The 20701-nt window shown below is 41.1% G+C and overlaps 1 protein-coding gene across 12 annotated transcripts in view; it reads left to right on the top strand.

The window, feature by feature from the left end:
- Positions 1-20701, top strand: part of ANKRD6 (ankyrin repeat domain 6) — a 135118-nt gene that overhangs the window by 104090 nt on the left and 10327 nt on the right. For 9 of the 12 annotated variants that reach the window (XM_067293996.1, XM_067293994.1, XM_067293989.1 and 6 more), the window contains 8 exons: positions 1804-1902; positions 10684-10782; positions 11823-11921; positions 16109-16207; positions 17250-17348; positions 19116-19214; positions 19452-19529; positions 20319-20423. In XM_067293996.1, coding sequence (XP_067150097.1) covers positions 1804-1902; positions 10684-10782; positions 11823-11921; positions 16109-16207; positions 17250-17348; positions 19116-19214; positions 19452-19529; positions 20319-20423 — 777 coding nt within the window. Of the gene's footprint in view, positions 1-1803; positions 1903-3679; positions 3700-4479; positions 4783-10683; positions 10783-11822; positions 11922-16108; positions 16208-17249; positions 17349-19115; positions 19215-19451; positions 19530-20318; positions 20424-20701 lie in introns of those variants that run through there. The other 3 variants (XM_067293995.1, XM_013948899.2, XM_067293993.1) reach the window with 3 other exon arrangements.

Here is a 20701-nt window from a genome sequence, read left to right as displayed (position 1 = left end):
CGGTCGTGCAAGCAGCGGGCTGGCTACCGAGCGAGGAAGCAGAAGCGCAGGCTCGCTGCTCGTCCAGGTGCTGCCGCTGACCTTCTCCCGGCTGCACCCGTTTGCCCGCTCAGCGTCGCCCTTCTTGCGGGTGCATTCAGGGGCTGACGGTGAAAGCAGAAACAAGCCATTTTCAAAACACCGGAGAAGCTGAAATGAGACTTTCCCTCGTAGGAATGAGTTCCTCCCTCCTGTTTTGAAAGGGTAATGGGAGAAAAGGGTTGCATTTTGAGAGACCTGAGTTGCAGAATGGGGGTGGATTTTTCCATTAGATCTGATCCTTCAGGTCAATAATCAATAACATAGTATAACTAATCAACATTTAATGTTTGCAAAGCCCTGCACAACTATTAAGTAATTTATAGACTTTTTTTTCCATTAATTCTGTGGATTTCAACACTATTTTTCTTTTTGTTCTGAAGAGACTGAATTCCCAAGGCTGTACCAGCTGCTTAGGATATAGGAACTGCTGTATGAAAACAGCCTGTCTTGAGCTTGGTTTTTATTTACTCGAAGTAACTTTCCCAGTGGGGAATTTCCTTAAAATATCAGAGAACTAATGATTGTCTTCTATTTACATAAGGCCACTAGTAGTCAGCTCTTCAGGTTTTTCTTCTGTAGCTAATCTTCTAGGGCAGTTCATTTTCCTGTTCAGGGTAAAACAAACTTCCTGGATCCTTGGGAGGAAGAATAGACAGTGGCAACATCAATGATGAAGAAATCTTTAGCTTATACAGGCTCAATTTTTAGGGAATTGCTTATTCTAATTCTTTTCTGTTGTCCAGACTACTACTTAGAATCTCTTCACCGTTTGAGCTTTTTTTAACACAGATTGTTATACCTCCTTTAGGAGAAGCAGCCTATTCCCCTTTTCCTGAAATGTCTCATTTTAAATTCTGCCAAAGGATGATCAGAACTCAGTTACAATTAAATATTGTTTTCCTCTTGCCATTTCACTTAGATTTTTGTAACCCATTTGTTGGGGAGACACTATTTTTCTTATTTAAATTTTGATTTTTACAGTTAAATTTCAATTTTTTTCCTCCTAAAACTATATATCATTTAATTAAACCTTTTCTGTCCTTCTGTCCGTTAGGAAACTGTCCTTAATTATACTGTAGATTGATTTTTCTTGTGACTATTTTTTTACCCTGTTTTTATATGGGTTAGGGCTTGGTAATCTTTAAAAATATGTTGCTTAAAAAACCTGACAGATTTTTGCCAAAACAAGGTTGGTTGTCGTATACATTAAGTCACTTGGGGTGACTACAAATTTTCCATTCTTTTTAAGGGGAGCTTCAGTCATACACAAAAATCTTGTAACTCTTACTTCTATTGCAAAGATTATACTGATTACAATATAAGAATTAGACTGTGATAGCAACTTTGTGGTACAGAGTGGAATTGAAAGTGGTGGGCAGTTCTAGGTTCCAGAGGGACAGAAACAAAAAAGTCATGAATTCTGTTTCAGCATGGACAAAAAGAAGGATCTGAGTTTTTAAAGAAGTAACCTTACATGAGTAGAATATCCCTTTTGTAGAGTATCGTTAGGGTAAACTGAAATGTTGCAGAAGGGGGAGGAGGAGTTTTCAGCATGCACAAAATAAGGTAAAGCCTTTTGTACACTAATATCTGTCAGTTGCTGCTATTGCAGACTTCAGAGAAGTATAAACAGAAGAAGGAGGAAAAGAGGATAAAATTCTGGTCAACTACTATGTATAAAAAGTTGGTCTTAAGGTATTATTATTTACTTCTCATTCATAGCATGGCCGGACTCCTCTGCATCTTGCTGCCCACAAGGGTCATCTCCATGTTGTCCAGATTTTGTTGAAAGCAGGTTGTGACCTGGATATTCAGGATGATGTAAGTAGATACAACCATCCTTGCTTGGGGTGGAGGGGGAAAAGCTGTTGTTTCATCAGTAATTTGCAAATAAGAATAGAATTTAGCTTCTTTGAAGTGGGATTAAATGAAAACAAAATCTGTCTCCTGTATTTTTTTCATTTGGAGATGTAACCTGTAATTTGGAGATGCAGAACTGCACAGGGGACAAAGTAAAACTGGGTGGTTTTCAGTGAGTAACTTAGTACTCATATTCAAGCTCCAGAGCTTTATAAGAGCTCTTGTTACGTCTGGCTGATGTGAGTAGCAATGAGAGCTGTTGTCTGCCATTTGATACAGAAGTGAAATAGAGTCATTGTAGTGTGCGGGAAGCCACTGAAACGCTTCAGGTAGGGCACATGATCTGTTGTGATGTTTGCTTAAGCGGGAGATGCTTTTGTGCAGATCTGTGTTGCAGCATGCAGAATATCGAACAGCTGCCCAAAGCAGTATATGGGGTCGCAGAGAAATTGTCCCATTGTCAGTAGTGCAGGATGGGTGGGTTATCACACCTGTCAGACTTTTGGGTGGTAAATCTTCGGCATAATGTAATCAGCTTTGAATTTAGCAAAGGGTAGTTTGTCGTCATTAAGTAAAACATGTAAGTTGTTGGTATTTCTCAGTTTTCCGTAGAAATAGTTATAATATTGGACCTGGCTTTAGGGGACATTGGAGTGATCAGTAACTTTGTTTTAGTTATCTCACTCTGATGAGCAACGACATAGGCTGAAATGTGCAACAGCAGTTAAATAACCATGACTCCCTTCAGATTCATTGCTGATTTCTGGCTATAATATTGGCCCTGATTTGTTCTGAAATGCCTGCACTCAGAGCAGGAACTTCTCACAACATTTAATGATGGGTCAAGCCCTTTTGCAATGCTCTTGCAAAGTGATAAGCAAATCCATGTATTATAATTCTGAGAGCATACTGGAACAAATTTGAGAAGGGTTGCTTTTGTTCCCTCTGTAATAAATAAGGTTTAGGTTCTTAAAAGATCCTAGACATCCAAAGATGGCTAGTAGAGGCACCTATATGACTATTGAAAGGACACAGGAAGCCTCTAGGTGCCTTTTGAGAATCCCCTTAGGCATTTGTTTGCATCCAGAGGGTCTTAAATATCTTTAAAAATTGGAAAACTGGTTTCCTTTTCCACATGAGTAGTTGCCTCCCTATGAGAATCTGTAGCTGGTAAGCCTAGAACAGTGTTATTCATGCAGCTTTATACTGAGAAACTTGTTCTTCTAGAAAGAAGTGTTTTCTGCACTCTTTTTTCTTTCACTGTGCCCATCTGTGAAATGGGGCTGATTTGCAAGTGTGGTGGGAGTGTCAGTTTATTTGGATAGGGAGTTCATTTTTAGACCTCTCCCAGGAAAAAAGGTACATCAGGGATTTAAGACAAAATTATAGCTACTTTACAAGTACAGTCAGTTTTCCTGAAAAGTGCAAGTTGCTGTTCTAAGACTGTAAGGGCTACCAACGATTTACTCTTAAATTGGGTTTCTGTGAAAATTGTGTCGTTTTTTCAATCCCGTAGTCATAAAATCTAAGCTATTTATATGTAAACCTGATGTGTTAGGCATCGTGGAAAAACAGTAAATCTGTGTTTAGCATCAATTCAATTCAGGAAAGAATCTTGCACTGCAGAAATATTCAGCTCATAGAAGACCTTATTTCACTTGTCTTGTGAACTTCTCAGGAGCTTTGTTCATGAAAATTGGATACCACTTCTAAATGCGGTGACTAATCTGAACAACTGTGTACATGCTTGATTTACAGGTACAAGTTTTAAAAAATGTGTTTTGATTTTGGCTCTGTATTGAGTATTAGTTATCTGGTTGGGGTTAAGGACAGCCTCAAGAGTTGCTGCATGGTTTGAGAGTGTGTGTTTGGATTTGTCTCAGAGGAGGAGGAAGATTCAAACTCCCAAGTGAGGATTTTTGCTTGTGAAAGTTATTAACAAAAATATGTCTGCTTTCCTTTTACACAGGTCTTAAAAAGGTTCTCTGTCTATGTTTCCTCGTTGTATAATTCATTTTTACAATTTATTTATACCATACAGAGGTGTTCATTTTCTCTTTTAATTGCAATCTATTGTTTATGCTGTCCATCACTTTTACTGTGTGTTTATTGGCAGTGAAGGAATTTTAGCATCAAATAAAGTGTTGATTAACATCCATATATTTTATTGCTGTTTTTCAGGACTACACATTTAGGTTCAGAAATGAAATTGCTCATGAGAGCAGAGAGTATTCCATACTTCATTAAAAAGTAAATACTTAAGTTGATATTGGTCTGCAGAATTGTGATAACACAAAGAAAATCTTCCTTTAGGTTCTAAAAAGCTGAAATATATATTTTTAAATGATATGAGAAATCTAAAAACATTTTATTTTGGAGTTGACTATCTTTAGCTAATAAACAAATGAAAGGCTAACTTTTCATCTGCCAGATGATAAACAGAAACTTAAAAGTTGCTAAGTATTGTGGAGAGATTAAAACACTGACTTCATGTTCTACAGATATGTTCCTTAAAACACAGTAAGAGCCGTAAGAATTAGTTGAAGAATGACCTCCAGTGGCCTGGAGTGGGATTATTATGAATTTCAACCCGTGGAGTCCAGCTCTGTAGAATACGCAACCCCGGGAGCTAATTCTTTCCTTCTCCCTGCCAATATTGAAAACTCTTACTGGGATCCCAGTGCAATCTCTGAGTGGTCAATGAGTATTCATACAGCACACACCTCAGAAATAGTCAAGGAGAAAGTTGTCCCGGTGAAGGAAATCAAGGATGAAAAAGATAAGAAAAAACAGAAGAGAAAGGCTAGAAAGGAACCTAGAAGATCAGAAAGAGAGAAGGAGGTTAGAAATCTTGCATCAGTCTTGCCTTGAGCTTCACTCTTCCGTGGCTGCATGCTGTAAAATCTTGGATTGGCAGTATGGCATGATAGAGCTCTTCTGAGGTGCATGACTGCATGGCGAGCTTTGCTCTGGGTGCTTGGCATAAAGTTTCCTGCACCATACATGCTTTCTGAGAATCTACCTGGAAAAAAATGTCACTTTAAAGCAAAAGCCTGAGCCCTGAAACTTCTCTCTGGAAGCCCCTGTTTAAAAAACAGAAAATTAATTTCACATGGAACAATAATCCAGAGTTCATATTCATTTCTAGCTGAATGTAAATAAGCAAAGTAGCTTATTTCTGCAGTCCCATTAAGTCTCATTTATGCTGTAATTTTTTTCATTCAAGTTTATTTTTCTGTGTCTAGATGACTTCTGCTGGTCATGCATCATCATTTATTGTTCAGAGTGAAATACTTCTTACATTATGTTCATGATGATTGTCTTTGTTTAGGAAAGAAGGGGGAGAGAAGCATGCTGACATTGAGAAACACTAGGGCACACGGCGTTGCCATTGTATACAACTGCTTCAGAATATTCAAATATTCTTGTATGCTCCTGAGAGTACTTTATGCTTGATCATATTTTCACTTTACAAGTGTTCTAAACCTTCTACCATCAATTTAGTGATTTGATATCAAAGCATAAGACTTTACAACTGCTGTCTGACACTTTGTATAAGATGTTAAAGGCACAAGTTTTTGCTGTTGGTTTTGGTGCAGTTCTTCTGTAGCAAGAGTTTGTTTGGTCATTTCTGCAAACCTGGAAAGACAGTAAGGAGGCAAAGCATGTTTCTGGAAAGAGACTTTAAAGGAGATGATAGAGCTGATGGAGGCAGTAAAAAAAAGGAAAGTGTAGGAAAAAAATGTGGGTGTTATAATATTTTTTAAATCAGAGCAAGAAAAAAAAGTAGCATATCACAAACTGGTGTAAACCAACTCTCGTTAGGTTGGGGATTAGAGTCTTTAATAAAGACTCTGTAACTATGTGCTATTCCTATACCCTACTAGAGGTGGGAGAGTTAGGAGATGTACTAATATCTACCTGGAACTCTTTCATAAGTTGCTTGTGTTATTTCCTTTCCCTTGGGGTGAGTTTCAGATATAAAATAGATGCCAATCCAGTGCTTAGGTGTCTGGCCCCTGTGGTTGCATCCACTGCTTTAAGTTAGTCAGCATATGAAGAAGCTCTAGGAGCCGAGAAGGTAACTGCAAACACCAGGACACTGAGTGAATGCCACCTGTCTAGCCAAAATGCTAAAGGAAAGGGTAATGCCAGAATCCATGGAGAAGGTCAAGATTTACATGTTTGCCTTTCTTCAGGGTTCACAGCCTGGAGCCCTCTCCTGAAAGTAGGTATTTAAGCTCGCTGTGAAGAGCATGGGTTCCCCCTTTGGAAACACACCTCCTGGTACTAGGCCTTTTTGTACAATAGCCCTCTTATATGTAGAACACGCAGGATGTGCAAACGTTCATCTGCTGCATGAGGGGATTCAAACTTGCATTCCCAATCTCCCAGCAGCATCCCCCTCTCACCCAGTGAATCTCGATGTTTTTCTTAAATGTGGATTGCTTTCAACAAGGAAGTGCTCTCATTGCAAGATAAGCTGGACTGGGCGAGTACCATAACCTCTGAGCTGTTGCATAAAAGCTGTCTGCCACCTCCTCCTCTGGCCTTGTTTCAAAAGGTGGGGGACATGTCTGCAATTTGTGTGGAGCTCGTTCCAACAAGTGTGCTTAGAGGATGCTCACAGGGTGAGAGATAGGAGAGAAAATGCCTAAGTTATGGGTTCTGGCAAGGCTTAATATAAGTGCCAACCTGTTGAGTTTGATGAAGACTATGGTGCCTCTTGGCAGCATGCAGATTGAGATGTCTGGAAAATTTGAATGAAACAGCTGGATTTTAGTTGCTTTTAGGGGTAGGCGGCAGCTAAGCAGGGAGTTTTAAGAAGTAAACTTAAGCGCCTTACTTCTATCAAGTCTCACTTATGTACTTAAGTGTCTTTTTGGCTTCAGGCCTACATTTGTCTTCAAGCAAATTCAATTCTGTCATTTCTGTCAAGGTCACATTTCTGTGACACCGCACTGGAGTTATCCCTCTTCATTGCTACTGATTTGCAGTCTCTTCCTAAGACATAAATCACTTACAAATAGGATCATAAATTGTTTCCAACGTAATAGTCTGGGCAATTAATATGCATTTACAGGTGAAATTTTTCTCTGAGTCCCTAGAACAGTCCTCTCATGCCTAGCTAAAGGCAGAACTCCAAGAAGTGCATTTTGAGATAGTTATTTTAGCAACTAATAAAAAAGATACATGAGTCAGTGATTACACTGTCTGAAAGTTCATGCTCTGAAAAAAAATGCAGCTCACTATCTGACTCCATAAAAGGCAAGATATTGTTTTCCTCCTCCTCTATTAATGGGGAGGAAAGTATGTTAAAAAAATAGTGGTATATTCAATATTATCAATACCTGGGTTTCTGAGTAACTCAAAGTAGTGAGAATCAGTCTTTTAAGTTCAGCTTCCACAGAACCTTAAGTACTTGAAGTTTAACGTGTATGCTGAAGTCCAAAGGAATGGTTGGCAAAATCCTGCCCTGTTGACTTAGGAACCTGAAAGTTTTGTGGGGGTCTTCACCAGAAAAATTATATAGGAACCTGAAGTTCCACTACTGCCTGTGCCCAGAGGCATTGCTGTGGTAAGGCTAAGGATCTTGATGCTTATCTCCTGCCTACGCTCTTAAGGGTTCATAAATTAAGTGTCTTGGCACTTCACTCCTAAAGAGTGAGCCTAGTGATGTGGCCATACATCTAGGGGTAAAGAGGGTCACTGTTCCTGACAGCATTGATGGATTTTATCCATTAATGTCGTAGTGTAAACCAGACAGTCATAGGAGAGCTGAGCAGCACCCGGAGCCTGGGCCTTCTCCAGAGAGGGGGAGCAGCTCCGACATGCCCCTATGCCCCGGCCTCAGACCCGTTTCCAGTGGGACTGACCTTTGCTGTCGGATAGGAGTCAGCGATGTCCTGAAGAAGGACGGAGCGGGCTCATCATCTGTGCTCCCTGCACAGTTCAGCCGTCTGAGCTAGGGGAAAAAGAGGATTTTAAATTGGTTTCTACCTCGTCTTTACTAGGACGGAGGTCCAGGAAAGGCAAGATTTGAGAGGTCCTTTGACATTCCCTGTTATATGGATTAGGTATTTACCCTGTCAGTGTGCTGGTTGGACCTTATTCTTAGATGCTTGGCTCTCCCCTTGAATGTGTAGGAAATGTATCAGCATCAAATTTCACTTCTTAAGCAGGACGGCTACAAATCAGGTGTGGTGAAACTGGCTTCCCTGACAATTGGGGCCCTCACCGCAATGACTTTAATAGGGTTGGGTTAACAGCAAGAACAACATTGACTTAAATTGGCCCAGCAAGAAGATCCTTAATTACAAATTAAATCCATTCCAATCCGTTTGTTCCCATGAATCTGATCTCCTCCATAATCAGTTTTTCAGACTGTAAAGGAGCAGTAACCAACCATTCATTGTTAAAGCCACTGCTAAAGGTCCATCCATCACAGTGGCAGATGCCATTTTGTTTTACTCTTTATTATAGTGTCTTCCATAGTTTTGCTGTTGCAGCAATATCTTTTTAGAAGTGATAGACTGATGGATTGCTTTCCACTTTGTGGCAGGATAAAATGACCTTTGCTCTGTCCCCATTATCCATTGCTGCATTAGCAGTAGCTGTGTCAGTCTTCAGTACCATGGGGGTATTGAACAGGGCGCTAAGTTCTTTCCTGGCATGTTAGCCAGCACATTTCTGTGCAGTAACAGTTACTGGAAAGTATTTGACAATTGCACTTGTGAGATAGTATGTTTTGGACGTGTTTTCCATAAAATTTTGGTTATTTTTTAATTTAGGGATAAATATACAAATTCAGAGAATCTGCAGTGCTTTGCAATACTTTGTGTTTTTCTAAAAGTCCCAGCTCCTGGAACCATTATTGTCTTTGTTTAAATTCTCCTAAAATAAATTTCCAGTCTTAATAGGAACAAGGACAAAATTATGAAAAGCTAAACTAAAGACAAAGCACAGATAGTGAATTAGGAAAAACCCTCAACAAATATTTAAAAAAAAATCAACTTCATGATTATAAGCCAATTTAATGATTTACTTGTGATGAGAGTTGGCATTACAGGGGTTACTGAAAGGTTGTAGTTGGCAGTACTCATTTTACCCTTATGGATTAATAACTATTTTGATGTCATGATTATAAAAGAACCACACTGAAAGTAATTTATAAGTCACCTGCTAATTGCCTCTGAGAACAAATTGTTCAAATTATCCAGTTATGTAAATACTTGTAGTCTGTATGACACAAAAAAAGGGAAATCCCTCCAGTTTTAGTATTTAGTATAATCTGATATTATCTGATAAAGAATTGTAGCAGGGAAATTTTGTATCTATTTAGGATTAGCTTCCTCTGCAAGCTTTTTTCCTTGGGTACATTGCATCTCTCTCATTCATGTGTTTTTGGTGAACATTATCTAGATAAGCAAAAATGGATTGGATTCCCAGTCTGTTGTTTGTCATCCAGAAGAAGGCTCTGTGCAGCTTTGAAACTAAGTCTTTGTGCCTGGGCTTATGGGCTGTGTTTCAGCATTGCAGGTTCAAAGTAACTACAATGGAAAGCCAAGACAGGTTGTTTGGAAGCAGTGGAACTAATGCAGCTCAGTTTCCTGTAGATTTGTGTCTTACTGCATAAATCCTACTATTCCCTCTCTTTTATCACAATTTCACACACCTGCAATATGCTTAGTTCCCTTCCACACATCTCCTTATTTCTCGCATCCCCTGCACAAACACGTACATTAAAAAAAAAAAAAATCACCAGATGTCCCCCATGCGCAGGGCAGGGCAAGAGGCAGCGTGTGCTGTGGCATGGCGGGGAGCTGTTGATGGACGGGGCAGTGCGCCTGAGCTGTAGCTGTAGGCCAAATGGTGCAGGTAACTGTGTAGCTCCCTTGTTAAAGCCCGTAAATTGATTCTCCCTAGTCTTTCATTTCTAGAAGGCTTGCAGAAAATCAATCTTGGTATCTCTAGCTCAGCAAATGAGTTAAACAGTTATTAGAGGAAAAACTGATGGGCAGTCAGACAAGATGACCACATCAGCATCACTGAGCCGTAAAAGAAATACATCGATGCAGGAAACTCACTCTCCGCTGCTATGTGGCAGGTCAATGAGAAATGAAAGTCTTCTGGACCTTAAGACTGCTCAGGTGCTTTAACAAAATAAGTTGATAGTCTCACAGTTGGGGTCCTCGTCATAAAATTGCCTCCACTCTTAGCACTAATTGGTAAATTCATCAGAGATGCTGAAGAGACTGATCTCATCTCACGCTCCTTATCTGAGCAGGATTGAGGGAGCAGTCAGAGCCAAAACAGTAGCACCTCATCCAGTTAGTGTAAGTACTGGAGGATCATTATGATGAATTACAACAGCCTATAATTTCCTTTAGTTTCCCATAGATACTGTTGCTTATTAGATGTGTGAAGCCAAGTGTATTAGATTCACTGCCTTCTAATACTACAGTATTTTTAGAACACTTCAGTGCCATATATTGTGCCAGGATTGTGATGAGTTGAAAGGTCTTGTAAACAATTGGTCTGTAACTCTCTGATACATACAATAACTTCATTAATCTTGGAAACTTTAATGATTGTTGTTTACTGGGACTGTTTTCAAAGGCAGCTTGGATTTAAACAGTATGTGTGTGGAAGATGTAGCCTCTGTGTGTGTGTTGTATGCATTTGTGTTAAGTCAAAATGAGGTGAAAAGCATATGGATTAAAAAATTGCTTCTTTTTGCAGGGTGATCAGACAGCATTGCACCGGGCTGCTGTCGTAGGGAACACCGATGTCATAGCAACTCTCATTCAAGAGGGGTGTACTTTGGACAGACAAGACAAGGTAACAAGCAAAAGCAGAGCTCTGTGGCATGGCAGCCTTGCTAGCCAGTAATACTAAGGTCACGTAGAGTAAGTTATGATTTATACTCCTGAGTTAGGTATCTAATGCTTTGAAAGTATTTGAAACAGTTGCACTGGAAAAAAAGACATACCATATCTTCAGTATAAACTTCAGATTTACTTACCTTTTGACCAAGGTGATCATTTTTTAATTAATTTGCCCTACTGAAAACACTGCACAATTTCCCTTGCTTATACCAGAAACTGAGAATCCCAGACTGTAAAGTTAGTTTGGAAATAAACATAACTAATTTCAAGTTCTAAACAAAATCTTCAGAGCCATTCTGTCTGCTTGCTAGGAGATGTAGGGAGAAGTAGAAGGTAAAGATAGGAAGAGGTAGAAGGCAGAAAGAAAAAAGTTCTGTAGGGTTCCAAGACATCTCCAGATGACATTGGGGTATCTCTTTTACCTGCTAATCCTATTTTTGGCTTTCAGTCTGATGGTGTAAATGTATGTTCTGTGATGAGAACTTATGATGTGTCTTAGTTATACACAAAGAAAAAACATACCTATAGAGAATTCCCACCACAGGCCCCCTTTGAGCTGTGTGGAGTAGAATCATAATCAAAACCAGCATGATATTCTCTCCCAAATACCCGGCCGTGACTTTTGAACTAAAGGAGAATTATTGAGTAGCCATCAGGAGTTCAGAAGTTACAGTTTTTATGGGAAGGCTGTGGGAGAAGGAGGTGATAAACACCAGGTTTCACTCCAGCCAATACAGAGCAGTGGAGCACAGCTGGTACTCACAAGGCACTGTGGCATTACACTTGGGTGGGAACTGAAGCATCACTGAAGCAGAGGTTCGAGAGGGATGAAAGTACACAGGGTGTTTGTGGAAGTTATTTTAAGTCTGGTGTATTTCTGTTTCTGCTAAAAATAAAATAGAAAATTAGACAGTAGGAAAGGAAGATTCATTTTTTAAATGTGCGTGTGCACACAATACACTAAACTACTCCTCTTGTGTGTGTGTTCTCCAGGATGGGAATACTGCTCTTCATGAAGTTTGTTGGCATGGATTCAGTCAGTCTGCCAAACTGCTCGTTAAAGCAGGAGCTAATGTTCTCGCCAAGAACAAGGTGAGGCGCATATAGAAGGAGCTTTCAGTGCTGATGTAACACAGCTGATTCTCATCCCTGGAGATTTCTGGTCATGACATTTCTCAACAGGTGGAGGAGCAGCTCATAGTGAGATTTCTTATTCTTTTTGCATTAATCATGCCTAGATGATTCTTCCACAGGTACTAGGAAATTCATATTTTGACAGCTGCCACAGGAGGAACTCAATAGCACTTTAAATGATACATTAGTTATGGCTGAGGAACACTGGAATTCCTATGGAAATATCCACAGTACTCTAATTTATACAGAGTGGATTCATTGTGATTGGTGTAATATAAAATGAACATGAATTGTACTAATAAGAGAATGGCATTCAAAATCCATTTTTTGAGGAATTAGCCAATGAATGTAAGTTACAGAGGAAAAAAATAGCGATTCTTTTGTTAGAAAGTTCTTCTTAGTATGCTGGTGTAGGCACTTATTGAAACTTATAAAGAACCTGAAGTATCTTTCTTTTGGTATTTATAAAATCTTGAGAGCAGTTCTGAGGAAAGGATAAAACAATAAGGAGTTTTACATTCCATGCTTAACTGTCGTATTTGTGGGAGACTTGTCTTCAATTCACTAATCCAGAAGTTAATGAAATAATCTAAGAAATAGCAATAGCAGCATATGGGATGAGCTGAATTGGGGTTTGGCGTGCTCTGCCGATGGGTCAGTCAAACTACATAGCTGGCACTGTGTCCTTCCTTAGAGGCGAGAGGAGTTTGGAATGGCTGTAAGGGATCTCTGAGCATTTTTTTAACAGAAGAATGACAAGATATTTTGGTAACATATCTCTAAAACTACAAATGAAAGGAGCTAAGGAAGCAAGGGGAGAAAGGAGACAAGCAGCCAAAAGGGAGTCCCAAGATTTTGAATAAAAACACACATTGCCTAGGCATAGGGTGTGTTTCTGTACGTGCACGTGTATATGTGTATGTTTGTACAGTTGTTGTCACTTTGCAGCCAGTAATTACATTGTCTTTGGTATTATTTTATGTGTATTCCTTCTTTTATGTTGCTCCTACTTCCAGTTTTTATTTTCTGTATTTATTTTTGCTGTAATGTTCATCTAGATTTGTATTAAAGAGACTTTAGACAGCTTCCCGTGCTTACGCATTACACATAACAGACACTAGTGCTTGACTGTACAGCTTTTTGAACAATTGTGCCCCTATCTGTAGACATGTTTGTGTCTATGCGTATACTTAGGAACACAGGTGTGTGCTTAAGATGCAAGTCCTGGAGGCTTGGATGCCTCAGGGTATTAGAAGATTTAGTTTACAATGCAGCATAGGTCAAATGTTTTGAGACAACCTCTTTTAAAAAGGATGTGCACAGAATAGCCTGGCAGTGCTGATGGCTGAAATATGACTGACTGGCATTAACACTGTGTGAGCAGCTCCTGTGCTGGTCTTTTGTGTTTTGCCCATGTGATCCTCTCCCTTTGTATTTCAGTGTTTGGGATTTTTTTTAATGGACAAGACTTTTTCTCCGGGGTTATTGAAAAATGAAGGGAGTGAACATACTTGCACACAGGCACACTTTCAGCCCTTCTGCTTTCAAGAAAAACGATGAGCTTAATTCTGTTTAATCCTCAAACGGTTTCTCTGAAAAGCTCTCAACTTCTTACATTACTGACAGCAAGGCACAATTGTTCCACCAGCTTTTCTGGCAGCCAGGACAAAGTGTCGTGTGCAGGAGCACCCCACAGGCTCTTGGCTTACGCCTGGAGATCTTGGAGGTTCGGACTGAGTGACTCTCACTGCCCAGTTCATGGGACAGAAGAGGCTTCTAGAGCTGCCAAACTCTGCTAAGCAGCAGAAAGCTGGAGAGGTTTGACTCTGTAGCCTGCTATTTTATGTAATTCCTAGTTACTTCTTCTAGGACTACTTGGGGAAAACTTGTATATATGCACCTCTTACAGCACAGCATCTTGAGCACAGTGTGTAAAAAAGTAATGCCGTTGAAGAGAATTTCTATTTTAAATCTCTGAGCAGAGTCTGGACAGGATACCCCATATTTTAAAGGCAAGCCAGGCAGGAAAAGGGATATGTGGAATAACCTCCTAGAATCCAAAGAGTCCATAGCTGTATGTGTCCTGTCTAGCAATCACACTGGAAATCCAGTTTATTTTCAGACAAGTTGGTGTAATAAAAATTCTTCCAGTGTGACAGGATCATCCCATGGAGTGAGTTCTTTTTAGATCCTTGACCAGTGTGTACATTTTGGTGAAGACTGGTACGCCTTGGATCCCCTACCCCTCTTGTAGAAGTCAATGCAAGGTTTGTCATGCCATGGGAGAGGGGCCAGGCCGGCTCTGCGAGCTCAGTGACTCCCGTGAGCAGCTCTTCACGCACTGCATGCTGGGCAGGACCTCTGTGCCTTCCCACCAATGCTGGCACTTCAAATGGCTATTAATAAAGCATCACAGAGGCTTTTCAGGGATTGCTCAGAAAGAAAAGAATTGTTGTGTCTGCCACAATTTAGAAACTATGTTCAGACCTGAAATTCTCTGTAATGTGGAATCAAAGACTGAAGACCACATCTAAGAGTTGTCCCTTTTAATTCAAATCCTGCGACTTTGATCAGTGTCTTGAAAATTAGAGGGACAAATTAAAGACGATGATCAAGGTGAAGCAAGCAGTCAGTCTAGAGCGAGCAGTCAGTCTAGTAAGTCTGTGAAACCTTTTCACCCGAGCTGATTTCATTTCAGGTTCTCAGGGACCAAAACTCAAACATTTTCAGGCCAAGAAAAGCCCAGTACTGTCAGAAAAGTTGTCAGACCAATAAAACTCCTCACTGTATTAGAAAAACAATACACAGGCAAACTCTCTTTTTAGATTTCTCCCAGTAAAAACTGCATGTTTGCTTCTTTCTGGAAACTTAACATGTGATTCTCCAGGAGCTTGGGAGTTTCCGTTTTCCTTCTATTTTCCTTTTCTTCTCTTGCCTGAAGACTTTCATGCTTTGTGAGCATCCAAGCTCTCCTCTATGGCCTAAAATCTGCACCCTGTCCTGTGTGATCACATACAGACACCCAGCCAGACTTGGATCTGGGTTATGATGGAGCTGCATTATGATCATAAGCAAACAGAAATCGGTCTGAAGCATGTCTGTCTTACACCCTGCAGCAATCATGGCAGGCTTTGCTCAGGATCAAAGCTGCAATGCCATGACAGCGTGTTTCTTTGTGGGAGGGGAAAAACCCTAAGCACAAGAATTAGATTTCTGTGGTAGAAGCTTCCATGTGAGTATGCTCTTGTCCTTCAGCACGCAAAAATACACACGCACTCTAAGGTGAAGGAGCAGACCATCTAGTGAGGAATGGGAAACGCAGCTCCCCTTTGCTTTGCTAGGCGGTGGGATGGGGTAGCCAGTGGGGCTTGCCCCAGGGTGAAGCTGCTTTCCCAGGCTTGGCAGGGCACGGGGTGGGTGCTCCTGGGGAGACGGCTGCTCTGAGTGTGAACGCTGTAGGTTCCTCCTTCGCCTCCCTCCCACCTTTCTTTTCCACTTACATGTGCTAATTTTTAGATGTTTGCAGCAGATTAGGCGCAGACAGACAAGTAGGGAAGGAAAATGTTACATAAATAATAGGATTGAAAGCCAAACTGTCCTGAGGAGTATCAAGACATGGGAAGTTTTATTTCTTTAAATTAAGTTCTTGATAATGCTGTTTGTTTTTAATGGCTCAGAAAGTTTCTAGATTCTTTGCTTCCTGTAAACAGACTTGAGCAATGCAGATTTCCTTAAACTGTCCAATTCCCACCTTTACGATATCCCAGGTAAATGATTTCATGCTGAAGAGGGTATTTCAGTCTCCAGGTTCATTCAGTTCATAGCTTTGTTGAAATAACAGCAACAGTTTCCCACTGCTGAGTGGGAGACGCTTCTCTCCTTGTGGGGAGAAACGTGCGATTTTATTTTTTAATGCTTTTTTAATCACAAAATCACAGAATCGCTGAGGTTGGAAGGGACCTCTGGAGATCATCTAGTCCAATCCCCCTGCTCAAGCAGGGTCACCTAGAGCACATTGCACAGGATTGCGTCCAGGCGTGTTTTGAATATCTCCAGAGATAATGATATAATGTTATATGATATGATATAGTGATATATGTCCAGTTTCTAAAGATGGCTTTTATATTTTCCTGTATTTCTCTAAGGCAGGTAACACGCCTCTTCACCTGGCTTGCCAGAATAGCCATTCCCAGAGTACTCGCGTTTTGTTACTTGGAGGATCTCGGGCAGACCTCAAAAATAATGTGAGTTTTAACAAGGACATGTGTTAACTTTTGTGTGCCTTTGTATTAACTATATTATTCTAACACGGGGAAATGCTCAGAAGTGTTTAAACTGTGATTTTTCTTATAAACACTGTAGAAAAAACACTAATAAACTGAGTATATGTAGTGTGCGTGAATGCTTGTGATAGGATGGAGCAAAGTGTTGCTTGCACCGGTCCCTTGAGGGGGTGGAAGCAGAGGGGTTTTGCTGTCAGACCAGCGCTGCTGGGCCGTGTGCTGCTTTGGACCGAGGGACACCAGTCAAGTTCTGCAAAGGGGCCTCCATTCTCAAAAAGGTGGCAAGTCTTAAAGGTGTTTTGTGCCAGATCAGTGAAAGCCCCCGACACCTGCTCTCCCTGCGACAGATTATATCCTGTGTGTCGGTCTGTACAGTGGGGTAGATGCAGAGTGACTTCAATTCCAGACAGCTTTCCTCCTCTATAATGCATCTGGCATGATAAAAGATGAAAATCTACAAAAGGAAGCCAGATATTTTTGTCCCTCCTTGATACCAAGGTTGGCAGAAGCACATGGTAATAACATAAATACATCGGGCTCTGCTCCCGGCCTGTGCTGAGGGACCCAGGCTGAGCAGGGCCTGCCCCACAGTCACTCTGCTCTGGGCCACTCCTGTCACCTGTGCAGTATGTGCGACACTGAGTGGAGGTGGTAAATCACATTGGTTTGGGGCTCAGGAGAACAGATATGATGTAAAAATGTAAAGCAGCTTTTGTAGTGCCAGGCTACCTAAGAGTGACATAATACTTTACTTAAGAAACCAGTATTTCCCATCAGTGGTTATAAAATTCATATCCCCCCACGCCACCTCCCAGCTATTGCTAAAACTGCCCAGTCGTGACAGTGGCTTTTGTACCGAAGAGAAGACAGCATTGCTGCTCATAGGAGGAGTGTGTCATTTACTACTCTTTTGTTTTAATAGGATTATTTCATCTGGACCACCATGACAAGTGCAAGCTTTCTTACTGCAATTACATGCTTAGAGCTTTGTTTCTGTTTGCAGGCAGGAGATACCTGTCTGCATGTGGCTGCTCGTTATAATCACTTGCCCATCGTTAGGGTGCTGCTCAGTGCTTTCTGTTCAGTCCATGAAAAGAACCAGGTCAGTGCATGAACCTCATTGCGACTGTGCACCCTTTGCATACAGCTAGTCATTGGAAAGAGGGATTCCTACCCAAGTAATCCCACTTTAATATGTCTTTCACTGCAATATTGACTGCCTGAGCTTCTAAGAGTAGCCTTGAAGTAACGGCCTACCAGTGGTTTATTATTTTGCCATCATATTTGCATCATTTCTTTAAAACATTTCCTATTTATGAGATTCTTTACAAACACATGATTGTATAGAAGGGGATTACGGGCTAGGGGTAGGGCACAAGCCTAGGGTTAGGGGTTGGGATTCCTCAGTCCTTGCTCTGCTAGTCCTGTGCAGCATGGAACTGCGCGAGAGATTTGGCCTTTTTATGCCTCTGTTTTCTCCTGTATAACTAATAATAATACTGCCATTACAGAGATACTGTGAAGCAGAACTCACCACTATTCAGATGCTACAAAACCGCAAATTTCTTTGGAAAAATTTTTTTTTGTTATTGTGCGTTATGAAATAGTGGGAATTAAAAATGTAGCAAAGTGAAGAAAAAGACTGCTTTAAATTCAAAGTAATGATCAGTATAACCTAGGATTAATCATCCATATTTTTTTTATATGGGAAGTAATTTAATGTTGTCCCTGTGGCATAGCCTAATTGGGTGGTAGAAGGGAATGGATTTAGTGCATTAAAAATGCATTAAAGCTGCTAAATAAATAACGTATGTGGTATTTTACCACATCATCTCATGTTCCAGGGAAACTTTTCATGTATAGTCCAGGATCATAAAGATACTTTCTGATTTATATGTTTCTTAGATAGGAGGTATTATAGCAAATTAAATGAGTTTTGGCATGTTAAATTTGCGATGTAATTTTATTTGGATATGAGATTTTTAATTTGTAAAATGAGCTACTGAATGTTAAGATTATCTGGAATGAACTGGTATAGAGAAACACCACTTTCCTTCATTCCCCCTCCCCCCCCCATTGCTGAAGCTGTTTGATAATACTTTACCATATTTGCACATGTAATAGTTTTATTTGTGAACATGCCTCACCCAAGTTAGTAACAAGCAATAGATTTCCAGTAATCTTAAGCAGATGTGCCCTTATCATGTTCTGAAGACAAAATGCAGGGCAAGGGGGACAGGAGGGCATTATATGTGCAAATGCAGTCTCTCTTAAACAGCCGCTGGCTCTGTTACCAGTGCGTGAATCTGATCACAGCAGTCTTCACTTCAGTACACAGGAACAAGTGCAGGGCTGTGTTTCAGGGCTGCACTCATACAGCGTCTTGGCTTTATTCCAAAAGCTGCTTTTCTTGAGGGATCACATCAAGAGAAAACCTCCTATCTTGCTGCTAATTATCTGATTATTTTTGAGAAATGTGATACATGACCACCTGCTCACCAACTGATCAAACCTGCAAAAAAGAAAAGGTTGCAGTGGGAAAACCAGTTCTACCCTCAGATGTCGTATCCATTTGCTGGAGGTGGTACGGGGCCGTCTCTGAGCTGTGTCATGTGTCACTTGTAGTGCAAACAGATCACCAGAGTCCCGGCTATGTTCCTCCAAACAAGGCTCCGGGAGCTCTTTGCCCCTCCTGCCCACTTCCTCCCCAGTCTGCTTTTTTCTTGACCAAATCTTAGTTAAGCTTAGTTGTTACATCAGTATCTGTAGGTCCTTTGAAGTAGGAGCAGCCTTTAGGAGGCTCAGATTTCTTCATGGTGAGACCCAAAGATGTGTGTTACATGGTTGTGTTTTGCTTTGTAATTTTCAGGCAGGAGATACTGCGCTCCATGTAGCTGCTGCTCTGAATCACAAAAAGGTGGTTAAGCTCTTGCTGGAGGCAGGGGCTGATACATCAGTTGTCAACAACGTAAGTAGAACATGGAGTTTCTTTGATATTTTGTATTAACTCAGACTCTCTTCAAGCAAGTTTTTCTAGCGTTGGTAGAAAATATTTGGGTATGAGGGCTAAATTAAATCTGGGTGAATTAAAACAGTTAGTCATTTTGCTCTTGTGCACAGAGCACTTGCTAACCTTATGGGGAGAAATCCTACGTTTCCAGTAATTCGTGTTTTGAAGGAAATTATGTTCTCTTTTTCCTCTTAGGCAGGTCAGACCCCTCTAGAGGTTGCCAGGCAGCACAATAACCCTGAGGTTGCGCTTCTCCTCACTAAAGCATCACAGGTACGTTACAGATGTCTTTTCTTGGCAATAAACTCTGAGTGGCCCTGACACACACGTGTGCATGGAGCTGAGGCCAGACTCTAGTCCGCAAGGATATGCATGGTCACTGTGGTCCTGAGAGCCTGCACTGAGCTGCACTGAGGAGCTACCTGCCCCCAGTCCTTAAGCTTCTGTCGTTGAAGGCACCTACGTTTTTGCAGCGCATCATGTGTTGTCCTCAGGTCTAGCTGAGGTGGAGCCCTTGGAGCCCAGTGAGTTGCACAGGTTAGGCCTCTGCGGTCTGCGGTAGTCAACATTTTTGGAGTGCTGGCAGAGGTCACACCTGGCCCGAGTGGCAGAGGATGGTGCAGTGGAAACACTTGTTACATGTGGTAGCCTGGTGGTTCGTGGTCAGGGTTCGTGAGAGTTCCCTGTTTGTGTCCCTGTCTGACTGACACCTTTCTTCTCAGCTCACTGGCTTTTGTGGTACTTCCATGTATTTTACAAAGAGTTTGTGTGCCCACTTTGGAGGCAAGGATCTCATGGGGAGCAGAGTACTTAATTAAGCATTACAATCTTCTGTACAGCAGATTGCTGACAGCAAAATGTCCCTGATGATTTAGCTTGGTGGTGGTGTGTTTTCACAGCCATAAATGCCTATGTTACTTGGCCCATCAGACTACACCTGGGAGTGCATTCTCCTTTAGGTATTGCCTTTTAGTAGATGTGTAAACCAGTCTGCTTTATTACTTAGCTTCTGTGGCAGGAAAGAGCACAGCATCACTGAGTAACAGTGTTGTCTGTCTTCAGGTCTCACGCTTTAATCGTGGAAGAAGCCTGAGAAAGAAGAGGGAGAGACTGAAGGAGGAAAGACGGGCTCAGTCTGTACCTCGAGATGAAGTGGTACAGAGCAAGGTACAGTCCAGCATCACCAGCTATATATGTTGTGAGGAGGGAGTGTGGATAAAACCCATCAGGGCTAAAAATATTTGGATGTGTCCATTTTGTGTGACTGCAGCAGCTGTCTGCGTGGCCCATCCAAGAGAAGTCCTGGGGGCCAGGGAAGTGTATCGTGCTTTGCTGGTAAAGCCTCTCTGTTGCCCGTTCATGCATGCAGACTAGCTTAACATTGAAAATTTGAAGAAAAGCCACCTTTTCCCCATCTCTGCAACTGCTGTGAACTCCCTGTCTTT

This window comes from Apteryx mantelli, chromosome 3, assembly GCF_036417845.1.
Source record: "Apteryx mantelli isolate bAptMan1 chromosome 3, bAptMan1.hap1, whole genome shotgun sequence".
NCBI lineage: Eukaryota > Metazoa > Chordata > Aves > Apterygiformes > Apterygidae > Apteryx > Apteryx mantelli.
Note: the sequence above shows the minus strand (reverse complement) of the source record. Positions and strands in the feature narration are given on the sequence as shown.